The following is a 25,454-nucleotide window of genomic DNA, read 5'->3' as shown; positions in this document are numbered from 1 at the left end:
CAACCGTTTATCCCGCCCCTCAGATGAAGCCCTGCCAATGGTATGTTCTCTCATCTTGAAAAACTAACCCTACCCTAATTGTAGTTTTGAGCAACTTTTAGGGAACCTTTAGGGAACGTAGTTGCAAAAAAACAACTGTAAGGGGACTTTCTGGGAACGTTCTCTGAAGGTTACACAAAACAATACCTTCATTTAAAGGTTTATTTTTTGTGACCTTCAGGGAACATTCTCGGAACGTTGCATGTTTGCTAGGATGCCTTTGATTTGAACTAACTTTTGTTGTTGCCTAATGCTAGCCTACCTTTTTTCCCTTTTTTTAGAAATCTAATTTTGGTCCTAACACTGATTTAAATAGAGGTATGGGCAATTTTGATGTTTCCATTTTGCATTTTGCAAGATAATGATGGTGAATATGGCTGATATTACGCTTATGCCATGTGTAAATTAAATACCTTTCTGAAACGGATAGTTCCGGTCCTTGATTATGATCACGTTCTATATTACTGTGCCACCACAAATTGATACAAAAGTTAGAGTTGCTGCATCTCGACGTCGCTTATCAACCATTCTGGTAGAGGAAATATATTTTTTGGCAGAAGAATGGTTATCTATGAATAAAATCGTTACATTTCTCATTGCTGTGCCTTTATTTTATGATATCTTGTCAGATATATAGTAACTGTTTTACAAAAGCAATAAGCCACTCGAGTCCATATGTTACACTGACAACAGCTAGGGGGGGGTCATTTGGATGCCATTTGTATAATTTCAGTTATCATTATTACTTAAAACAATTATGCGGTGATAAATGGCTTCATCTCACTATCCCTACATAAAAGAAAGGGTTTCTGCATGATCAGTCATATTTTCCAAAAACTGTGAAACTGTTGTTTTGAAAGGCATCAAAAATATTTTGATGGTTATTGGGCATTTGAAAAACTAGACAGAAATATTAGGCTTTGCACTAGACAGAAATATTAATAAATAAATATGAAAAACATATCAAACTAGAAAAATGAACATGCATGATTATTGAAGAGTAACCAGACTGAGACCATTGTTATTTTTTGTCAGATGTAAAGGAAGATGTATAAATGCCAGACAGGATGGCACACTTTATTATATAAATGTTCAAAATGGGTTTAATCAGCATTGTCAAAGGTTTCTCAAACACCACAGATTACAATAAAAATGAAAATGCTGGTGTAGCTTTTTCAACTTCCAGAAGAAAACTTACAGTTACTACACCACACACGCAAACAATCAGACAAACCACTCCTTCTGGATTGAATAAAGACTATAAGAACTTCCATTCATGTGATCCATCATTTCTTTACATTTTTGGGCTGACTTTTTTTCTTGGTGGTGCCTTGTTTTTTCCCTTGAGGCTTGGCAGATGGTAACTTGGAAATCTGTGGCTGTGCTTGACTAGGTGATGTTTCCTCTGCCATGACTGCCCCCTCTACAACAGGCTTTTCTTTGGGAATTTTGGATTTTTTACGCTCTTGTTTTCCAGCCTGTAAGTTAACAGTGCCTACTGTTGCCTCTGGCATTTTAGCTATCGCTGGCTTTGTTGGTACAGGTATTGGGTTTTCCTGCACTGACTGTGGGCTTTTTAATTCCTGTTGGTTTGCGTCCACCTTTAACACACTTGGTAAAACTGCATTTGGCATAGCTGCCTTCGACAAACCCTCCTCTGGTCTAGCATGATGCTCACAGGCTTTCTCTGTGTCTGTATACTTTTGCTTGACCTGTTCTGAGGCTTGTTCCTCTGTTTTGGCTTCCAATGGGTTTGCAGATGGAGCCAGCGGTTTAATTGGCTCTGTTTTAACCTCTGGAACCGCTGGAATAATCTTGTGTTCTGTAGAGTACACAATCTCTGTTTCAACACTATCTGGTTTAATTGTGTCTTCCTTCAACTCTTCGTGGCAGGGACCTGATTCAGATACATTTTTCACTGGAGAAGCTCCTAATGGCTCCACTGGCACAGAAGGCATCTTAATAGAACATTCTTTGTACTCTTCCTCATCATCTGAGTCCTCTAGTTCATTTAGGTTTGAGGTAGCAAGAGAGGCAGCAAATTCATGCAATCGGGCCTGCTCGGCATTTAACCTATCCAACTCGGCAGTGAGACCGAAACCCTTGCTTTGTAGGCTTTCTTCTGAGGTTTTGACAGTAGGTTCCTCTGGCACGGCCGGTTGAGACATGTCAAAACGAAGGCCTCTGATCTTGTCATACAGGCCCTTCCTCTCCTCCTGCAGAGCCCTGCACAAAGTCTCAAGTTTGTCCACCTTGATGGTAAAAAGCTCAAATTCCTTTGCTTTCTCAGATCTCTGTGTTGAAGAGAAAGGTAAAATATTGCTATCACCAAAACAATCTTACATTGTCATGATGTGATAATGTCATAATTATTATGTTAACTACCTGCTCAATCATCTCCATGAGGGCCTTGTTGCAGCTTTCAAAACGTGTTTTCCAGAAGCCTGATTCTTTTTCCAGCTTTTTCATCTTCTTTGTCATCTACAAATTGTATATTTTAGTCAACAGCAATATGTAAACAAGATGCATCATCACCCCAAATTATGTTACAATTTGGTAATGACAGGAAGATCTAATAAACATACTAATATTACCGGCAATAGGATGAATCACAAACCTTGTCCATTTCTTGTTTGAAAGAGACGTAGACATCGTTACTTTTCCCTAGTGTGGCCTGGAATTCATCAAACTTCTGGGAGTACAAAACTAGCTACAAAATACAAAAGAAAAGATGGTCAGAGGAAACGGAAAAAAATACTCTTAGTTCCTCCAGCTGTAATTCATTTCAAATTTCTCTTCTGGTAATGGTGGGAGAATTTTCTGTATTCAAACATCACACTCAATTTGATCTCACCCAAGGGAAAACTTTTTGTCTCAAATAGACTTGGGCTGAGACGAGAGGAGGGTTGTTTCTCACAATAGACCTTATCTTGTCTCAGCCTAAGTCCAATTTAAGTTCAACTTGGTGTAACCCACAGCCCACAGGGAAAACTAGATGTACCACAAAGCGGTACAAAATATGACTGCTGCTCAGTCCTGCCAATTCTCTCCGCATAAATTAAATCATGCATGTCAATTTGTCTCCATGTCCTACTCCAGCCCCTACTCTTGAAATTTTTGTGTATGTAAATGAGTGTGTGTGTTTGTCTTTGAGTACTGTTACTGTGTCAATAGTCCCTTTAGGACCAAGTAGGAACTAAGTTATAGGAACAGTCCACTTCTAAATCAGTTCTACTAACTACTCTCCCCCAAAACCCATTTTTCATTTGCTGGCCAAGCCATAGGAACTGGTAGGAGGGCGTAAGGAGTGACATAAGCACGGCGACCGTGTTTATAGCATCGACACTTACAGGGTTTAAAATAGGCACCCAGTCAACTCGCCAAATGCAAGTAAATTAGCCTACATTTTTTAATTATTTGAATGACCTTCACTGTCTACTGTCACTTCAAGCAAGTCCTGATGCTGCACACATTTTGCTTTTTTTTCTGTGTAGAACAGATGTGATGGAGCAAGCAAACATGCTGGTTAACAGTTGCCTATCTTTAGTCATCAGATCTGTTTGGAAAATGGATTTATTCCGGAGAGCTCATCAATGTTTGATTTTATTATCACCGAAGCAATAAATAACATCAGGTATTTTAGTGGAATTGTTGTGTAGAATAGGGCAGGAAAAATTAAAACGTGGAAAAGTCTTACAGTTTGCAAAATAAAAGATCTGCTCATTATATAACTGCATAAATCCAGCTGGCTCCAAAACAGATAAAAATGTGCAAATGCTGCAATAGATAACATGTGTGGAACAAATTACACTTAAAGTATTTTGCTTGAAATGTGAAATGTGTTTTGAACAAATGTAAGAAAAAGACATAGGCCTACTAATAGCACCAAACTGTAGGCCTATGTAGGTGAGAGGTCAGTGAGATGAGCAAAGACATAGTAAAAAAACTGTATGCAAGTGAGGGGTCAACAAGAAGTCAACGGACAGAAGGAACACGAAATAGAGAACCATTAGCTCATGGCAGGACGTGATAAGATCAAGCCAGGTCGTACAGCCCACTCGAAAATAATCCTCTCTTTATTTTGGACATCGGACTTCGCAGATCGAGAAGCAGAGCCGATTTTTATTTTTATTCCAAAGCAGACAAAACACGCAACCAGACTCTGTTGCAGATGTATTGTCTGTGAAACAAAGTTTTAGGGTCCAACATCTTTATTAAACTCCTTTTCCATGTCCCAGCTCCTTAAATGATAAAGATTAATTAACAGAGATCAAGGACAGGGCAAATGAAACTGAAACGATAGTAGTTTAACTAGGAGGAGAAGTTCAACTAGCTCTAACATTAGCGAGTTGTATTCGTGTGTAGTATAGGCTTGCATTCAGGTGAATTGCAACAGAAAGTGATGTATTGTTTGCGTAGCTGTTCCCCATCCTTTTGGGTCCGGACTGAAGCAGAGTGCATTCTGCATGCCACCCATTCTCGTTATAAAGTCTCTGAGAGTAGTATATTTTGCTTACACAGGCAGCATGGATTAATATAATATATAAAATATAATATATAAAAAATGCTTCTGATCAAGGGCATCACCAAGAGTTCAGATCATTCGGGGCTTTGCCTAAAACTCATCGGGCGCTCGGGGGTGTCACCCTCAAATTTCGTAAAATATTGTTAAATAAATGCACAATTTCTATACACTTTCCGTCAGAGAATACTGCATAGTTAACTATACCATACAATACCACTAGCAGAGCTAGTGAGTGGAGCGGATGGAATTTTGTTGGAGCGCGGAGCGATTTTTAATTTAGAGGCCGGAGCGGCCGCTCTGTTCCTCTCCAATTTCGCTCCGATACCGCTCACACCATGAGTCTGAGGCATGCCCAAATCCACCCAGAATTCATGTCTTCGTAATAAAACCAAGACCGTTAAATTTCAAAGATATTGGCCATAGTAAGTTCGTTGGGAATGGAGTCGCTAAATATTTTAGAAAGAAAACTGAAAGTCACTATTCCTACACATCAACTAGATACTAACAAAGTAGAGCAAGAACAACCATGTCTTGACCATGTTCCAGTGAGTAAAGATTAATTTTGGAATGTAAGACACATTTCACGGAAACATGAGTGTGCTACGGAGAGCAAAGAAAACAAGCAATTTGTTAATGCTTCATATCAAGTAAGGCTGAAGTAAATCTTGGATGCTAAACCTGTATTATTAACCCTTTAATGCACGCATTATGAAAAAAAATCTCTAGATTTTTTTAATATTGATTTTATTACTCTATATGAGCCTAAAACTGAAAAGCATTTAGAATTTTTAAAAAATATGATTTTATATAGAAGTTATTTTACTGTCCACATATGTGGACAGTGCGCAACAATGGGGTAAAAAATAGAAAGGTAATAAGGTAAAAAGAGTAATGACAGAAAATATGGACCATTATGTGACTTTAATGCAAAAAACCGTTGCAAACAGTTTTTTCAAGTACATCATGACAGTAATGATTTTAATGGCACAGAAGGATATTCTGAAGGTGTTTTGCAACATTACAAAGAGTTACATTTTAAAAAAAGAGTTATTTATAACATAATTTGATCATTTTTTTAACATATTTTGTAAAATAGAAAAAAATAGAAATCAGAGTTAAAGTTACTGTCCACAGATGTGGACATTGCGCATGAAAGGGTTAAAAATCCTCCCACTCCAGTGAAATCGCTCCATGCTCGCTCCAATTTAAAAGAAGGAGAAATAATCTACAAACCGAATTGTCACCTTAGAAAACTTAAATCCCAAAGAACTAAGAGCAACGGCAATGTCACTCATTGAACATTTATTGTAAAAGATAATGACACCGATAGTGCACACATAAGCCTAAAACTAAAGGGATCAGTGGGATTAATTGCCTTAAGTGGAGCGGGGAGCGAAATTGAGTGGAGCGGCCTGATTCAGTTGATTGGACATGGACATTGGAAAGGCACACACCTGTCTATATAAGGTCCCACAGTTAACAGTGCATGTCAGACCACAAAACAAGCATGAAGTCGAAGGAATTGTCTGTAGACCTACGATTGTCTCGAGGCACAGATCTGGGGAAGGGTACAGAAAAATGTCTGCTGCTTTAAAGGTCCCAATGAGCACAGTGGCCCCCATCATCCGTAAATGGAAGAAGTTTGGAATCACCAGGGGCCTCATTTATAAAGGGTGCCACAAAAAACTTTCGTTAACGGGGCTGAAATGTGTGTATGCATCTTTCCCTGGGGATCGGGATCGGGATTTCTAAAGATAAAAGATGCACATTTCTACGCATCCTTTCGACCGTCCGCAAAGTTTACGTAAAGTTTTTCAGGCATGTAAATCAGTGCCATCTAATGGGGAAATCACAACATAAAGCTCAGAGGGCAAAAAAAATATCTCAACACTTCTCAACACCTTCGTGATCACTATCATTCATTCATATTGCAGGCTATGAGGTTTGTAGCCAAGGCTGCAGCCAAATAGGTCTACACTAAACTGCAAATATTTTCAGTAAATCACGTTTAGTAAGATATTGATATTGATGTTCGTTAATAATATTAATATAGCCTAAATCATGCCTCTCCCGACAGTGCGATCTACTAGGCTACCTGCGCTGACTACTAGCCTTAATAAAGTCATGTTCCTAGTGTAGCTTAATGCGTAATGCATTTGAATTAATGCAAATTATTTTATGTTGACCTATAATAAGAAGCCATAAAACCTTTTCCCTAAGCTTTCTAGAAGATGTATTCTATTAAAACGCACCTCACCTTAGGTCTTTTCTCTCATTTGCATGCGCGGATCTACGGGGTGGCAACTGCCACCCCTGGGACACAGTCTTGCCACCCCATTTATAAATCAGATAATATTTTTTTATTATATTTAGTATATTTTATGTTCATACATGTTGGACTGTGAGAAGGTGTGAAACCCGCACCAAACTCCTCTCAAACAGAAATCGCCGATTTAGAATCCCCCGTCCCCCCAGTGACCACCGCGAAATTTCACCATTGGCAGCAGATTGCACAGTGCATGCAACTATGTGTCAACTGTCTGTAGGCCTACAACGAAGTGGTAAGTTTGACCACCAAGTCGAAAAAGTCCATAATCAGACCCATACTCAGTCCATAAATCAGTTAACCCGGCAACAACCTCACTGTTAGTCTACGTCATTTACATCCGCAAGACTTTGTCTCATCAAATTTTTCCAAGATGATGGTCAGGTCAGATAATAAGGGCATGCTCATGCGTAGCTTAACGTTTAACGTTTAAAGTCTATTTGTGTGTGTCGCTAGTTTATAACCTTTGACTGTAAATACTGCTGTCAATGTCAACCCATTAATACACGTGATAATTCAACACGGGTTCTCAAAAAATTGTCATGCATCCACTTTCCCAGCATCTATGACTATCCAAATTTGGTCGACATGTCAAATCAAACTAGAATAGCCTATCTAACTTTAATACAGTATACATGTACTTCATTATTCACCACTTTGTGAGTGAGTGAGTAGCCTAAATTGTGAATGGCAAAACATAACATTTGGCACTAAAGATCAGGGACTGATGGGGACTGATTTCCATTTAGGTTCGTTCTGAGCAAAAACATTATTTGATATCATAATATTATAATACCTATATAATATTAGGTCTTAAAAATAATAGCCTAACTTAAAGGCACAGAAAATGTCCTTGCTTTAAGCCTTGCAATAGCCTAACCTATGTATGGTGCTACCAACTGCATGACAGGCCTACTGTATAAATATTTGCCTAGTGTCTCTGGTATCTTATTTCACAAATTGTTTCAGTAATTTAGACTACATACTTGGAAAAGGCAGTTAGATAGTGTTGGATATTAATATTCTTTTTTTATCAACTAGTAGTTCTAGCCAATTATGCAGGGGTTATACCGATTCATAACATCTGACTAAATTCATCTTATAAGGGGTCTGGGGAACACTGTGTGGGCAGGTGACTTTCCAAGCCTATGGAGTTTTGAATAATATTCAAACAAAGGTTAATCGGAATGATAAATACCGTTTTTAACCGGTTATCTAAAATTGAAAATGGCGTTTTCACTCCGGAACAATTGGTTTTGCTCCTGTTTTCAGTTACGTCCTTCCAAAAACTGTGTTTGTTTCCGGTTTTCATTTTCATTCTTTGAACCGTTTCTAATCCCTGCTAAAGATATTTGGACTTTAATTGTAGTGGGGGTTGAAGTAAAAACCTTCCAAAGAATTAAATAATTGAATTAGATACCCATACCCAGTACTTAGTTACTGTCCACCAGTGTGTTTGCATGTTTATTAGTGAGGTGGTAGATAATTACATTCTTGTTATGTACATTTTAAATTGTTGTATTATAATAAATCCAAAAAGAATGTTTTGACTAAGAAGGTACTTACTTGACTGAGTCTTTATTGAATCAGATGGAAATGTTTTGACAGTCACAGTCATGGTTATCATTGCAACAATCCTGCATTAGAATCTTATTTCAATTCAGATACCTAAATCTACCGCTTATTTTGTATGGCTAAATTTGTCCATATTCCCTCAAAACTCACTAAAAGACATCATTTGAGGGGTCATGTTTTAAAAATACCCCCAAATCATCAGAATCTTGTTTCAATCCATATAACCTAAATCTATTGATGGCTTATTGTATAAATGTATCCATATTCCGTCAAAACTAACTAGAAGAAATCATTTGAGGGGTCATTTTTTAAAAGAATTCTCTGGGGGAACATACCTCCAAACCCCCCTAGAATTGTTTTTTGACACTGTATAATTTAAGTACAGACTACACAGACTGTATAGTGATTACACATAGAAAGAAATTCACATATTAAGACCCACATCATCCAAAACGCCAGCTACATCTCCGATTTGCCTCCCACCCTGTGTAATGTAATGTAGACAAAACATATTCAATGAAATCCGTAGAATTTTAAAGGGACACCATGCAAGCTTGATGCTTTTTCTCTACAAAACTCCCCCTTGCTCGGTCTGAAGCTCTTTTCCTTTTCTTTGCGTCTTCCGTCAAGGGACGTTCATTCGCCCCGTAATGAGTCATTTAACCATATACCGACTTACGAAGATGATTAATTAACACGAAAACGTTGCCTGGTGTCCCTTTAAGTTTTGAATTAATGTCCATGCCCCCCCTCCTGGAACCTCATGCCACCCCTTCGCCACCCTAGGAAAAAATCTCTAGATCCGCCCCTGCTCATTTGGGCCACAGATTACTAGACTGCTAGGTATTCCGAGACAACCAGAAACCCAGCTGATATGGAATAATGCCCCACACATTATTAGCCACTTGATTATTTGTTTCAATACAAATATTAATACTTCGCACCGTATGGTGGTTGTATATGATGAGCCCAAAAACATGGCAAAACATAGGATACAGTTATTGAGTTATTTTAATACAGAACTATGTCAGTCGGTAGGCCTGCTTATTTCACATAGGTTCACTTGTCAAATGTCATATTTATATCGCTGTCTGACAATTTTGACTTCCTTCTTCAGATTGATGTGACATCTCTATCATTTCAACGCTATTCAATAAAATGATTGGTATAAATGTTAGAATATTCATGAATCGTTTTGCATTGACCTTTCATGGGATATTGTGGGATGACAATGGGAGGAGTATGGCGCTTGCGCACAATTCAACGCAGGTTGGTATTCATAAGCAGCCACCTGGGTAAAGTTGTGCAGAATAATAAATCAGAATAATTTTGTGCATACGTCTTGAATTTTACATCTTGAATTTCCCCTTGGGGATCAATAAAGTATCTATCTATCTATCTATCTACGTAGATTCTGAGGTTTGGGCGTACGCAATGTTTCAAGATGGAATCTACGCATAGTTGTATTAATGAGGCCCCAAGACTCTTCCTAGAACTGGCCGTCTCTCTAAACTGAGTGATCAGGGGAGAAGGGCTTTAGTTAGGGAGGTGACCAATAACCCGATGGTCACTTTGACAGAGCTCCAGGGTTCCTCTGTGGAGAGAGAAGCTTCCAGAAGGATGACCATCACTGCAGCACTCCACCAATCAGGCCTGTATGGTAGAGTAGCCAGACGGAATCCACTCCTTAGTAAAAGGCACATGGCAGCCCACCTGGAGTTTGCCAAACGGCATCTGAAAGACTCTCCAAGCATTATGTTTGGAGGACACCAGGCACCGCTCATCACCTATCATGCAGTAGGGATGTTTGTTAGCGGCAGGAACTGGGAGACTAGTCAGGGTTGAGGGAAAGATGAATGTAGCAATGTACAGAGACATCCTGAAAGAAAACCTGCTCCAGAGCGCTCTTGATGTCTGACTGGCGTGATGGCTCATCTTTCAACAGGACAGCGACCCTAAGCACACAGCTTCAGGACAACTCTGTGAATGTCTTATAGTGGCCCAGCCAGAGCCCAGACTTGAATCTCATTGAACATCTCTGGAGGGATCTGAAAATGGCTGTGCACCGACGCTCCCCATCCAACCTGATAATATTTTTTTTTAAATCCCAGGGCTCTTTAACTGGCATGGTATATTTGAGGAAATATTTCAGTGGCTGCATTTTGCCTACATGATATTTTGGCAGCCTTTGTGCAATGGTTACAGAGCCTAAATGTAAAATAAAGTTCAAATTTAAAGGAGAAATCCGGCGAGTTTTCATATTGATCTCCGTTTCTCGAGGTCATCGGGTACTGTTGGTACTAGTGTTGTCACAATACAAAAATTATTGTTTCGATACTGATACCAAGTCAAGAATTGTGATTTCGATACTTTTTCAAAATTTGATTTGATTTGGGGGTCCCCACCACCTTGACGTCATCAGTAATATTGAATATAATGTGATTATTCACACCAGTGGCCATCCTAGATTCTGCTCGGCCCTTCCACACACACATAAAATGATGGCTCATGTCATATGTTTCTATTTCATATATTTTGGAATTCATATATAAGTGTATATATTTTGTTAATAATGTTTAGTAATAATCACATAAAAGAGATCACCAAAACTTCATTTTAGCACTTAAGGAACATTTCAAAGATAAGGACGTCCTTATCATTACAAGGCGCTGAAACCCACGCTTTTGTCATTTCAAGGATAGACTATTGCAATGCTCTATACGCTGGCTGCAATAAAGACCTTCCAGTTTATACAAAATGCAGCTGCTCGCACTCCCACCAGGACCAAAAATGAACATATTTCCCCCATCCTAGCATCTTTACACTGGCTACCTGTTAAAAGTCGCATTGACTTAAAAATATTACTTCTAACATACAAAGCCATAAATGGCTGGGCACCTGAATATATTAAAGATTCCCTGGTCCCTTATAACCCACCTAGACCCTTAAGATCACAGAATACTGGACTTCTTGTAATCCCAAGAATTTCAAAAACTACAGTCGGAGGCAGAGCTTTCTGCTACCGCGCACCCCTTCTCTGGAATAATCTCCCTCCCTCAATTAGATTAGCAGACACCTTCCCTATTTTTAAGTCTAGACTTAAAACATACCTCTTTAGTGCTTCCCATAGTTAGGTATGGTGCAGTGTGGAACTTCAACCACCGCAGGGTTTTTTGGAATGGACCACCCTGCTGTGTAATCGTGTGTCTGGCACCCCAGTCATGCATGCGATGGTGGTGACTGACCATACCTGCGCTGGTGCGGACTGCTGTATCGATCATCTGAGCTACATCTAATCATAACAGCGTTAGTTTTGTAGATGTCCTGGTCATAGTAGAGGGTGATACGATACCGATTTATTCCGTAAGCCCACAGACACTTGTGAGGTAAATCATTACCAGTCATCAGCCATCCTTGTGTTTGTCCCTCATCGCACCTGAAGTCCCATCCCTATGACTGCCCTACTGCCTGTTGCTGTCCCCTTGCTTGGACTCCTGGCCCGCGCAGCCTAGTGACCCACTACTTGCCCTACGACATCCCCTTATCCCTATGGACAATTAATTCCCTACACTGGACTATTTGAACTTCCTGCCACTAAATAGGATTCATGCATTATTATACTGGATATGTAACCATCCTACCTCTTTGTAACATATACAAAGTTCACAAACACCATGTTCTATTCTCTACACCTAACTAACCTTTCATTTATCATGTAACTGACCCTAGGCAGATGGGGCAGGCCCTTGAGTCGTGGATCTGCTTGAGGTTTCTTCCAATATGTATATCCAATTCTAGGGAGTTTTTCCTTGCCCCTTTTACTCATGGGCTCTCTCTGAATGTTTTAACACTCTGTAAAGTGCCATGAGACATGTGTAATGTTTTGGCACTCTATAAGTGAAATGAAATTAAAATAAACAAATGAAATGAAATTAAAATTAAGTTAAAAGACGTGCAGGCTAGGGGAGACACTAGAAGCTTGCCTTGCGCGCACACTAAAGAACACGGCCATTCTTCAAAGTATCGATATTAATAAAATTAGGTATTGGGACATTTTTAATTTCAGGGTATACCGCGATTCTTTTGTAGTATCGGTGCACTGTGCAACACTAGTCGGTAGCCTATGGAAACCCCCCCGAAAACAATCGGTTTTACCTAGCGGTTGCTACAACCAGCAGCTAAGGCAGCTAAAGTGCTACACTCCATGGATGTGGGAGTGTAGTGCTATAGCTGCCTGGCTGCCTGGCTGCGTAGCAACTTGTGCTAGGTAAAACTGATTGTTTTAGTTTTTTTGTACTGACAGTATTTGGTGACCTTGAGAAACAGAGATCTATGTGAAAACTCGTCGGGTTTCTCCTTTAGGATCCACACTTCCTTCATGTTGGCTATATGTCAACCACTTAAAATGAATGATGAAAAAATGAATGAAAAAACGATAGAGAGGGTCGTGTATCAAAACCTCCCTGTATTTTCCCTGTGACTCTAGCTGCATGTATTTTATGTACCGTATAACACCTACAACACATGCATCATTCATGGGAATGATACAACGGAATCCAACTCTGCGAAGAGTGATTACTTCTGTAATTATGGATTTATGTTGATATTTCTGACCCAGCTATGACCCAATGATGATGTGGGAGAAGAGCTGTGAGTGACACAGCAATGAATATTCACCTGTGCCTGCATCACTGTCTGCTGCTCTTTCAGCTCTTTAGCTTGTAGTTTCCACTCTGCAGCCTGAGTCAATAACTGGTTAAACACAAAAGATCAAAGGTGGTAGAAGGCAAGAGCCAAGTGGCCAGGTGTTTACCTGTTTCTTCATTTGCAACTCCTGCTCCTTCATTGCGTAGCATTTCTTTGTTATGTCAATTGCCTCTTTAAGTAGCTACCAACAAAAACACAAAGAGATTATTGTGTTCCTTCTTTTATATCATGATTTAAGGATCACTGAACATTCAGAAATGTGGATGTTTGTACCCAAAATGAATTCGATTTTGAACATTTATCCAGCTCACAAAAATACTACAACTTCAAAAGTAGCAATGAACTGAACACTCCTAAATGTCAAAAACTGTTTAGATATGACTCACATATTCTTTTTCCCGCTTGTGCTTGGCCTCTGCTTCCCTCAGCAACATGTTGGCCTGCTCAATTTTGGCATCAGCCAGTTTCTGCTGCATGTCATGGTGTTTGAAAATCTTTTCTAAGCTCTGAATGACAAACAGAAAATCATTTTCAGAACAGTGGCCATACTGTTCTTTGTACACTGTTTAGTCCTCAAATAGATACAGTACCCTCCAGAATTATTGGCACCTCTGCTAAAGTTGACTAAAAAACGCTATAGAAAATAATCTGTTGGTGATTTATTGTAATCTCACAATGAAAACAATTAGGAAAAATCCAACCTTGAAAGGAAGTACGTTTATTTTGAGAAAAAGGGAAATCTCATAAAGAAATAAATATTTTTAATGAAAACACATTGCTCACAATTATTGGCACCCCTGCTGAATCTGGAATAAGTATACTGATTACCTTAACAAGGTTTAATAAATAAATTATAAAAATACAATTATAGTACATAGCCCTGTTGAATAAAGTCACTTTTTCTGATGTGTAATTTGTAAGGGTCACATGAAAACATGGGGTTAGCCAAAATAAAATAACCATTACGAAGACGAATCTTGAGATAGAAAACATGACTTACTTCTTCCCTCTTCTCATATTGGTGAATGATGTTGTTCAGTTTTTCAGCCAGATCTGAGTTCTCTTGACACAACTTGTTGTTACGGTTGCTATGCACTTCTATCTGAGCCTGGATGTCAGTCAGCGTGCTTTGAAAGTGAGTGGTGATCTCCTTTCTTTTTTTCTCATCCTCCTGACACCTTTGGAGATTCTCAACCTGAAGGCCAATTGAAATTCAACAGCAAGAATTCTTTGTAGGAATTGCCCTTCCTCTGATGCTGCATGTGCACTTTGCACTCTCAACTTCACAACAATATGGATACAGTGTGCTGAGTGAAAAGATCCATGTACTGTACAGATGACTGGAGGCTTGTTTGCACTCACCTTCAGTGTTTTGTTGTAGTCCTGGAGGTCTCTGCAGAGGCCCTCTAGTTTGGTGCGAGCCAGGATTGCACGGCTGAGGTCAAATTGGAGTTGATCTTTCTGCATCAACAGCTGATCACTTTTTTTTTGTAGATTGTTATTCTGCCTCCGCTCTCGCTGCTGACGCTCCACCTATGTAAATCATAAAGTTAATCTAAGCTGAACTCCTTTATTCCACCTGCTGAATTTAAGATAAGCTTTAGCCTTAAGATAATGTATAAGATAACATAAGAACATTCTTATGCTTTTAAATATTGCTGTCATTTTATTTACACTGTGCCATATAGTAGATCTCTATCACACTCTTTAAAACAAATGTGTTGTCCCTATCTGGACAAAGAGATGTGTTAAAACAACGAAAGTTGTGTTGTTTTCAACACATTCATTTTAAGAGTGCATGATTTTATATGAATTTAAGGAACCAGGAATTTAAGGAATCTATGATCTTCCTTGTCAAAAAAAATGAAGGCATTATTAAATATGGGCACAAATACAAATTTCCTCCTGTTGATTGCACCCCACCTGCATGTCTCTATTTCCCACTAGTTCCCCACTTTGAGAGCCACTAGACCAATCAAAATCAAAGAGGAGAGGTCCTATCCAAGTATCCAACCAATCCAACTTGTGTTATTAGTGTAGTTCGAAACCCAACATCTATGACGTGTGGAGGTGCATTAGTGCCTACAGCATGGGCATCTTGCACATCTGACAAGGCATAATGATACAGGATTTGAGCAACATATACTGTCATCCAGTTTTCCAGTGAAGACCTTGAATATTTCAGGTAAACAATGCCAAAATAAATGTTCTTTATCCATAGAGTCCAGGTGCTAAAATGGCCTGTATGCAGTGCAGACCTGTCAAATTAGGTGCACCATGGAATGAAAAACATGATTAAGAATACCCCATACTGTTGTGAGTCATTCTGTGTCAAATCAGATAATGCTGTTGCTGCACCGTCTCAGATTTTGTTCAAACATTGTCTGCATCATCAATGGGTCCTAAAACCAAGGCCTGTGAAATATTTCTGTGTAAATCTTCTGTCTTCATATCTTTTGGCAGCCATGGCCTACTGGTTAGCGCTTCGGACTTGTAACCGGAGGGTTGCCGGTTCGAACCCTGACCAGTAGACACGGCTGAAGTCCCCTTGAGCAAGGCACCTAACCCCTCACTGCTCCCCGAGTGCCGCTGTTGTTCCAGGCAGCTCACTGCGCCGGGATTAGTGTGTACTTCACCTCACTGTGTGTTCACTGTGTGCTGAGTGTGTTTCACTAATTCACGGATTGGAATAAATGCAGAGACCAAATTTCCCTCATAGGATCAAAAGAATATATTATACTTATACTTTTTCAGACCTTGAAATTCTTTAATTTTTACAGTTTGAAAAACACGTGCCATGTTTGGGCATTAATATCTTGACAAATATTTTCCCTAGCCTCCTCACATTTTCTAGGGTGGAAAACCAGCATATAAAAAAGCATGTGTAAACAATTTAAAGTCTGTACTAAATGTCTACTGACTTTCAAAAGGGCCCTAGATTTCGGAAAAAAATGTGCATTAAGTGTGATGTTTTTAAAGTGTATTAAAAACATTTTTGTTTTTATTTCATTTGGTATCAGTCCCTATTTCCTCTTCAAATACATCAGTTTATTCATGTTTCCCCACAATTTAAAGTCCCCACATCAAATGACCAAGACAATAATGAGGATAAAACAAGGTGTGTTATTTTGTGTAATTTTCAATCAGCTATTTTTTTTTCATTTTAAAGATATTAGGAATGTCTTATTCTTTTTGAAATATGGGAAGTAAAATACAGCCATTCCGTTCCATTCAAATATCAGAGTTAATGCCTTGTAAAAGGAGCAAAATGCTATGTTGTGTTTCACCTGAGGGGGCGCTAAAACCTATTTGTTATTGTAAATGCTTATTTTGGTATTCCCAAAACACCTGTAACTAGATGCATTTATTCTGTGAATGGGACTTGGTACAATATTGGTACTTTACACACTAAATGTCCATATACTTAGCTAGGGACTTCTATAAAACCAATGTTTTTGTGGTACAAACTTTTAATAATTGAATCGTACTACAAAGTTTGGTCAGGCTAGAAATAATACTTTTTAAGATATGAATGTCCAATCATGGCCTCCAAGATAAGGCCTTTTAGAGAGTTTAAACAATCAAGGGCAAAAAGACTATGAAAACAATAGAATTGAACAAAAATATTTTACAGGTTTTAGTAATGGAACCTAAACATTAGGTAGACAAACTTTGAGGAAAATCGGAGTCGGTGCTACAACCATTTTCCTGGATTTTGTCTGATTTGACACGGAATGACTCTTGTGCAACTGAAATCCTATATCGTGAATCCTATAGCCTATAACATTTCATTCTCAAAACTCTAGCAACTGATCTCCTCAGTTCGTAAACATTAACAAAATTTTGTTAAATGAGATGAAGCAGCACAGTGGTAAGCCCCCGTCCTTTTTTTGAAACATGTTGGCATCAAATTCAAAATGAACATATATTTTCCATGAAATAGTCAACATTTTCATTTTCAATATTTGATATGTTGTCTTTTTGCTGCTAAATATGGGTTTACGAGATTTGTATATTATCACATTCTGTTTTTATTTGCATTTTACACAACGTCCCAACTTTTTCTGATTTGGGGTTGTAAATAAGAGATTCTATGTTAATTTCTTATTTTACTTATTATAAGCTCAGTTTGTAATCCCAGTGCTTGGAAAGTAAAAATGGAAAATTCAAAATAAACATAAAGTAACAGATTAGAAAATGTAACAGTCTAGGGACTGTGACATGTTTAGAGAAACAGACAAAGGAGAGAGACGTGTGGAAAGAAGACTGATAAAGTGACAGGCTGCCGGGAGGTTGATAACACAGGCAGAAATGATGATGAGTGAAAGAGAGAGGAGCTGCAGAGACTACAGTAGACAATAGACATGTATAGAATGTATAATAATTTAGAGTCTAAATACATTTTTTTCTGTTTTCTGCTGTGCCTAGGTTGATGGTTGGTTGGCCAAGGTTTTTTATGGTTATGGTTCAGTCCACATCAACGGGACGGACCAACCTAGCCAACCTTGACCATGCCTGGGCTGGTTAAGAGTATTTTGGGTATTGGATATTTCAATGTGGTAATATGGTGGCAGCATGGAGGGGAGTGTCTCCAGGACGCTGGTTTCACAGTTAAGCCTTCATGAGGTGTCGTGGGCCTAACTTAACGAAACATCGGTGAATGAGGGTGCCCACTTGATAACCCCAATGACATGCCGCATACTATATAGGCTACTGCTGTTGGATGGGCCATTTGTATTGTGCTTGTGACCATTTGTTGGCGGATTTGTGGGTAGTGTGCTTTTTAAAGTTAAACTTGAGCAGGGGCTTCTGATGTGTTTTTACCTTGGATTTTGGCACAAGGGATTTTAACATCTAATCCTGTGTATTAATGTAATTTTTGTTCAAGCAACTAAAACAGAATATTGGAATAAATAGTGAAATATCCAAAAGTTTAATTGGCCAACTCTGCCAAGTTAATAACTATTTGTTCTTTATTTTCTGTTATTTTCTAAATGTTTGTTTATGATAAAACCATTGTGATTGTATTGAAATTATATTAAAAATCTATAGATTGTAAATGCATTACATGGACCGATAACCTTCACAACTTAATTTGTTCTTCCAAATGATCAACAAAGGAACAAATATCCCAATGTCCAATAAAGTGTTTTGTCCTGAGGAAACATGTGTCTGCTGAAATAGCCTAATCCTTGGAGTCCCACACTTACCAGCTCAGCATACTTCTTCAGGATGATCTCCACTTTGTCTTCTGGTGACTTAACCTTTTCCAGACTTAGAATGAGACGGGCGGTTTCATTCCCTGCACAGTATTGGAGCATAGCAGTAAGTTTGCATGCATTCGCGGCTTTGGTGATACAGCTGACTGGCAAATCAACAACAACTCCAGGAAGCCAGACAGAACTGTAGTGGGCATGGCTGATGCAACTGTTGTGGATGCTTGTCATATGCTAAAACTTTCAAGGAACATGTTGCAGGTATTGCAGCCCCTTTGATAAACTCATCCAGTGTATAGACCAAATAAATCAGTGAATGTCTCACAATTTTCTGTAACTAAACAAAGATATAACAGTGGACTTAGTTGTTGGCATCGAAGCCCAGAGAAATTCTGGGCACTAATCTGAAATCTCTTGCACAAAACTCTTGGAGTACTCATGACTTGAATGTTGAATTGCATATCTGCCATGTCACTAAAAAATGCTTTTTACCATTTTAGAAGTACAAACTTGTCTTTCAAGCAGATAAAAAGAAACTACATGCTAAAACAAATGTTTGCAAGGTGCAAGTCAACATTTTCTTTTAGCTTAAACTTTAATGCACAGCACAATCTACTGAGCTGTCAAGCCACAACTAGCTAGATAGCTAATCTGAATAGCAACACTTTCTCATAACTTTGAGCATAATTCAACAATATAATATTAAACAATGTTAGTTATTTGTTAGCTTTAGCATTAGCAATTAGAACAATAGCTTTTATTTAGTTATATTTAACATTATGTATTAGTGACTGGGGATACTTTGACTGATTCTATAGACTATAGTATAAAGTAATGCTAATGCTTGCCTACAAAATAGTCACTGATTCTGCACCCTTGTCCTTGAATGCCCTAATACTGGCATAATACTGGCATATGCCACCTCCTGACCACTGCACTCCTCTAATTCGCCTTATTCACCCGGCGGCCAAAACGAGGCTACAGGGTACAGGTGGCGTTCATTCACCTTATTCACCCAGTGGCCAGAACAATCATTGTTCTGGCCACTAGGTGAATAAGGTGAATGAACGCCACCTGGCTCTGCTTATGGCAATCTAAACTTTTCTCATCTGTTGTTCCCCAGTTGTTGACTTTGCTTGAATTGTTATTGTATTCTATGTGAGTAGTACTAATTGCTGCACAATTACCTAGTGGCACTGTACATTTATTGTACCTTGATTGTTGTAAGTCGCTTTGGATAAAAGCATCAGATGAATTATTAAATGTAAATGTGAATGTAATGAATAAGAACCCTTGCCTATTGGAGATTAGACTAGTTTTACAGTAAAATCTCATCCATTCATGCAGAGCTTCTTATTGGGGAACTTGATTTGTAACTGATAACATGGCCTGTGTTCCAATTAGTTTTGACATGGCGGAGAATCCTTTATGGGCATGTCGCATGATTTTCTGCCTTAATTTTAATTAATCTGGTACCTGGAGCAGATCCAAATACTTCTTCCGGATCCTGTTGCTGGTCACCCTTATCTTCAACTGCCTCCAAACTGGAGATCTGCTGCTCCATGAGTGAGGCTGCAGACCCATATGTTTTGATAATGTCCTCCAGCTGCTGGCTGAAGATCTCCATGGGATCAGTGTCTTCTTCCTCACTGCCATTCATTTGGGCTGTTAGGGTATTCCTTGGATCTGGGATTCCTGATATACTCTGAGCACTTTTCTCCATGGCTTGTGAATCTTGAACAATGAAAGGGAGGAGGAGAAAGATAGACTAAGACACAAAAATGTTTATGGCACAAATAATGATATGGCATGGGTTTGGAGTACTCTTAAGACATATGGCACAAGCCTTATGTTGTGGAGGTGTCCTGTGCTTTCTGGGTGCTGTAAAAGTTGGGAAAAACAGCTGAAAGTCTCAGGCTAGTATGGACAGTCTGTCAATTGGCTGGGGATAAACTGGAGTGTTACATGTATATGATACATGAATTTCAAAACTGCACCAAAATTCTTTTTATTCAGAAATTCAACTCTGTCATTTGGTAAACCAGCCTACTCATAGCATTTTAACTTTGCGTTTAAATCAGCCCTTTCTATAACACTTGTAATGCTAATAGGCCTAGCCTACTTTATGCCAAAATTATGTTTTATTTATAAACTAAACTGTCGGTCATTAAGAAAACATAATGATTGTGTTGTTGTAGCTTTGTGTAACCCAGACGTGCATTTTATACGACCAATCACTTGTGGCTGCCTGCACTTTCCCTGTCCTCACTGCAACTTGCACACTGGTTTGTGCTTATTAGCAGCATGTTCATCAGGTCCAGGACACCAGCCTGAGCCTCCATGTCAACAAAGAATGAAAACGAGCTTATTATCAATGCGTGTTATCAATGCGTGTTCAATTCGAGCGAATTTATATTTTTTCTAAAGATACAGGACTGCTGCAGGCAATGAGCTGGCAACCACCATGAATAATTCATTTTTAAATGTTCTTTCAAACAATAACTATGCCTACTCGAGACTCTGTCTTAGTAGGCTATAATTTCCAGGACAATTAGGGCAGGATTCGGGACAACTACTTGTATTTCAGGACTTTTTTTTCTGGATTTTTTGGGACGTCTGGTCACCCTAAGACTATGGGAAATTCTGTTTTCAATTCAACTGTAAAACTAATAAAGTTCATTTTCAGGACTGCTATATATGTGGAAATGCTTTTATGTTTTGCATTAGGTCTGGAATAGGCAGAAATGTGCAGTATTTCTAATACATGTATTTAAAATACATATTTCAAATACAAAATAACCTACTATTTTGTCATTTGTATTTTATTGAGATGATGAAAATGCCTTCATATTCTGTATCAAAATATTTCAGTGTTGTGTATTTTTGTATTTTCAAAATACTGAAAAATACTTTCTGTGAAACACTGTGATGACATCTATCTAACTATCTATAAAGCACAACATCTTGTCTGTGTCTGTGGCACCCTCGCGTGGTCAAGCCCCTGTGATACCGCTCTCGGCCACTAGGGAATTTTGGCGCTGTTTCAAACTAGCTATGGGCATGCACATTGCACTAGTCATCACAACACAAAACGTGTGGTGTTGCAGATTGGATTGAGTCCTAGGTTCTTGGTGCTTCAGGCAGCCGTAGATCGGAAGAGGATGACTTCATCTTCACAGAAGACGTGGAGGTCAACTCCCAGCAAGGCTGAGCTAGAGTCACTTCATTTTTTAGAGGACACCACTAGCTAAGGTTACACACACTAGCTAAGGTTACTCCTTTGCTCACACAAGGACAGCACAGGGACGAGTTCACAAGCTTAGATAGCAACACTTGAGTTTGCTTTTTTTCTTTCTTTTTTCTGTTTTACAGTTTTTTTTCTAGACTTTAAATTTGTCTGTTCTCTGACCTGTGAAATATTTCAGTGCTATGGTGACTTGACAAGATAACTTCCTACCTCAATAAAGGACATTTCCAACCTCTTGCACATTTTAAATAAGAAATGACCCTGTCACAATGTCATAATTAATTATTGGCTTCTAATTGGCTTAACAGATTGGATGGTATTAATGTGACAACCTGATTTTTTATTTTTACTTTTTTTGTATTTACATTGATAAAGGTTGTGCACACACCAGTTTCAGGTGTATACAGAATGATTCAACTGTGATGAAACTCACCATAAGTGTGGTAGTGATGGTGTTAAATAACTTAAAATGTTAAAATACTACCTAGTTTACATTTCTAAATTCTTTGAGTTATTGTCACTGATTCATAGTGGGCAATCTATTGTACCAATAGAGTAAATAAGTATACTTAAGGAAGGGTTCCTTGAGTTACCAAACATTTCTCAGAGCAGAGGTTTATATTGGGATGTCTAAAATGAGGGGTCAGCATATCTAATCTGTTGACTGATTATGGAAGGGGTCTCTTTCTTTCAGATGTTTTTCCAGGTAGTGTAGGCTTGGGGAGTAGTGTAACAGCTGCCTAAGTTCGGAATTCCAAATGGCCAGTTATGTTGTTCAGATATACGGCCCAACTGCTTGACATCCGCATTACATGTAGGTCTGAAAGCAGCTACAGTATACATGTAGGCATATGTAAGCACCCACGCACATGCACACACACATAGGTAGGCAAGCACAGACACACATATTTTAAACGTTGCCTGTTTAAAGAATTTAATCTCTGCGATTGATTTTGTTGTGATAAGAACAAAGTTGTAATTTGCATGCATGAGTATTGAACTTAATTTGCGCTGCGGTGTTGGCGATAGGCCTACTGTCATTTGACCGTGTTGCAAGATTGTTCATGACGTGCACGGAGCGGAGGGTCTGGCAAATATACTATCCTACTGTGATTGAAATAAAAATATCAGAATATTAATTCAATTATCACCTTGTCATCATAACATTGGCATGGCCTCCAGGAAAGAACACTTTATGTTATATTTTATTTGTGTTGGTCATACTATAGAATGATTTATTGCTGTCTGTTGAATAATACAGAAGAAAAAGAGATAAGAAGATTAAAAAAATAATAATAATTGCATATGAAATCGCAATATTGGTAAAAAAAATCACAATCAGATTATTTTCAAAAATCGTTTAGCAGAACGCAGAACCAAGAAGCAGTATTGTGAAGAGACTGTTCTAAGGTAGAACTATGTTTTTTGAGGTTGCTAGGAAAAGTTAACCCTACTGTGGTATCAAAGGTGTTACACATCCACCCACCACTAAAGATGGATCTGTTGCCATACACCAGGATGATGAGGATGAGAGACAAGTGGACCTTCCAATTCCAATGATCTAAAACACTTAAAATGAGACACGTAATTGAAAAATAATGTTTTTTTTTCTTTTTTTAAATGACATAGTCAATTAGCAGATTTAAATCCAACAGAGCGTGTTGAAAGACCTGAACATGAAGACTCACAAGAGCACTGAGTAGTATGGACAATGGAAATGGTATTGGAAGCAAAGACTTCTCCAGTCCAAGTATAAAATACATTTCAGCTAGTGATCAATACTTTTACCTGCATTCCACTTTGTCATAATTATATTTAGATATACTATATATATTTTTTATATACTAAAATGTGTTCTGTGTGGTTAACACCAATGTCTGGTTAGAATTCCCTGTGAATAGCTGCACTGGAAAAGTATTTGCAAAAAAAAAATGTTCATTTCACAAAATGCTCAAATTATGCACAATATATCTGTTATACTATATAGTTCCTTAACTTTTCATTCAGAATAAGTTAAATTACAAGCGTGTTAGATTACTGTTGCCAAAAATATTATCATATTATCATTTTTCTAAGGAAAATATCTTCTTATTTGGCATAATTCTTGTTCATTTTCTCACTTTATGCAGCTGTTATATTATACACTGCTGTGTGATGCATCTATAGTTTTATTTTAAGGCTACATACTTGACAGAGTGGTAGTGACGCTCTCCAGTAAGCCATGATAAAATTAGCAAACCCCACCCCCAACACACACATACACACACCTACACCCACACCCACCCACACACACACACACACACACACACACACACACACACACACACACAAACACACACACACACACACACACACACACACACACATTCTGGTAAAGAGCCATGGAGCACCTGTTATGAAATAACACACTATTTTCGGACCTTCAGGATCCCCCCCCCAACACACACACACTCTCTCTAACTCACTACCAGGAGTTAGAGTGGATGTCAATTATGAGAGTTATCGTTAATTGACTTGTAAAGGAAATAGTAAAATATATAACTGATATTTTTGGGGTTATTTGTCTTTACATAATAATTCTTCAGTTATCCGTTGTCACAGTTCAGTTTTCACTTTCAATGTTGTACGTACCACACACCATAAGATAACATTCACTTGTTAATATAGATAGCATCAGTAACTAATCAAAGTATGATCTCTACCTATATAATGTTTGCACAAAACCAAAGCAGCTACCAGTTAATGTCTTCAAGAGCAATGTTACAGTGCCACACAATTGAACATAATTAGCAGTGCAACTCACCAAGTGTCGTTGTAAGAATACAGGACAGATGAAGCAAGTTACTTCACTGAAGCAAAGGAGAGAAAGAGAGAAAAGGGAAGGGTCTAAGACAACCGAACTAAGGGAACATCTCCAACAACAGCTGCAACAGGCAACCTCCCAAAATAGTTCCAGAGACATAAGCCAAATTTAACTACAAATACTAGTTGTACCTAGTGGCAAAGAGGTGCAATAGCATAACATAGATATCACCAAGGCAAAAAACTTACACTTATTTTGGCATCTCTGTGCCCGGTGGTTTTTGTCAAAAAAATCCCAAAAGAAATAGTTAGAGAGCATTGACAAAATGGTAGAGAGCAGAAATATAGATGCTTACACAATTTGAAATGTTTATTTCAATAACAAATCCCTTTCTATTCAAAGATATTACATTAGTGTCAACGGTCCCGGCCCTGTCACTGCAAGCATCTCCCTCAAGCACACTGTGGATTTTTTATTTAATTTATATAGTATATTTAGTATTTAGTTTGGTTAGTTTTTTTTAATCTTCTACTGTCTCTATTGTACAGTGGAGTTTGGTTATATGTTTATACTTATATTTACCATTTCTGCTGTAAGTGCATGTTGTGTGTGATGTCTGTATGCTACTGAGACCTTTGAATTTCCCCTTGGGGATCAATAAAGTATCTATCTATCTATCTATCTATCTATCTATCTATTCCCTCTCTCTTGACCATCTAATGAGAGGATGTCTTTTCCTAGTGTCTACTGTGTCTTCCCGCACCCCACTCCTCTGACTGTTGCTCTGGTCTGCTCAAGAATAGCCTTAAAATGCTCATAATAACTACAGTAATATTAAAACTTATAAAAAACATAAATGCATCCTTTAAGTCATAGAAAAACACCACACTGTCCTTGTGTGAGCAAAGGAGTGTGTGTAACCTTAGCTAGTGGTGTTTCCTCAGTTGATGCCTTTAAGCACAACTAACTTCTCAAACAGTGTTGCATTTAGAAGACGCCTGTTATTCAGTCCAGGA

General features: G+C 38.4%; 1 protein-coding gene across 2 annotated transcripts; it reads right to left on the bottom strand.

The window, feature by feature from the left end:
• Positions 1-1,060: 1,060 nt before the first annotated feature.
• Positions 1,061-24,573, bottom strand: txlnba (taxilin beta a). 2 transcript variants are annotated; one of them, XM_048250684.1, is made up of 10 exons: positions 24,439-24,573; positions 19,865-20,122; positions 18,383-18,474; positions 14,535-14,705; positions 14,173-14,367; positions 13,559-13,678; positions 13,279-13,353; positions 2,657-2,749; positions 2,425-2,520; positions 1,061-2,333 (listed from the first exon to the last, which is right to left on the bottom strand). In XM_048250684.1, exons 2-10 carry the CDS (start codon positions 20,109-20,111, stop codon positions 1,326-1,328), a joined length of 2,097 nt encoding a protein of 698 aa, XP_048106641.1. In that variant the 5' UTR covers positions 20,112-20,122; positions 24,439-24,573; the 3' UTR covers positions 1,061-1,325. The 2 variants fall into 2 exon arrangements, with proteins under 2 accessions (XP_048106641.1, XP_048106642.1); XM_048250685.1 differs by lacking the exon at positions 13,279-13,353 and adding an exon at positions 13,143-13,217.
• Between the last annotated feature and the right edge of the window lie 881 nt (positions 24,574-25,454).

This window comes from Alosa alosa, chromosome 8, assembly GCF_017589495.1.
Source record: "Alosa alosa isolate M-15738 ecotype Scorff River chromosome 8, AALO_Geno_1.1, whole genome shotgun sequence".
Lineage (NCBI taxonomy): Eukaryota > Metazoa > Chordata > Actinopteri > Clupeiformes > Clupeidae > Alosa > Alosa alosa.
The sequence above is the reverse complement of the archived record's forward strand: the minus strand, read 5'-3'. Positions and strand labels throughout refer to the sequence as shown.

What these genes read in the sequence shown, in the direction of transcription:
- txlnba (XM_048250684.1), bottom strand. Translation starts at nt 20,111, where the DNA reads ATGGAGAAAAGTGCTCAGAGTATATCAGGAATCCCAGATCCAAGGAAT. An exon ending in AATATGAGAAGAGGGAAGAA is followed by an intron (nt 13,679 to 14,172) that starts GTAAGTCATGTT and finishes TTTGTCATTCAG; the next exon opens with AGCTTAGAAAAGATTTTCAA. An exon ending in TCATGGAGATGATTGAGCAG is followed by an intron (nt 2,334 to 2,424) that starts GTAGTTAACATA and finishes TCTTCAACACAG; the next exon opens with AGATCTGAGAAAGCAAAGGA.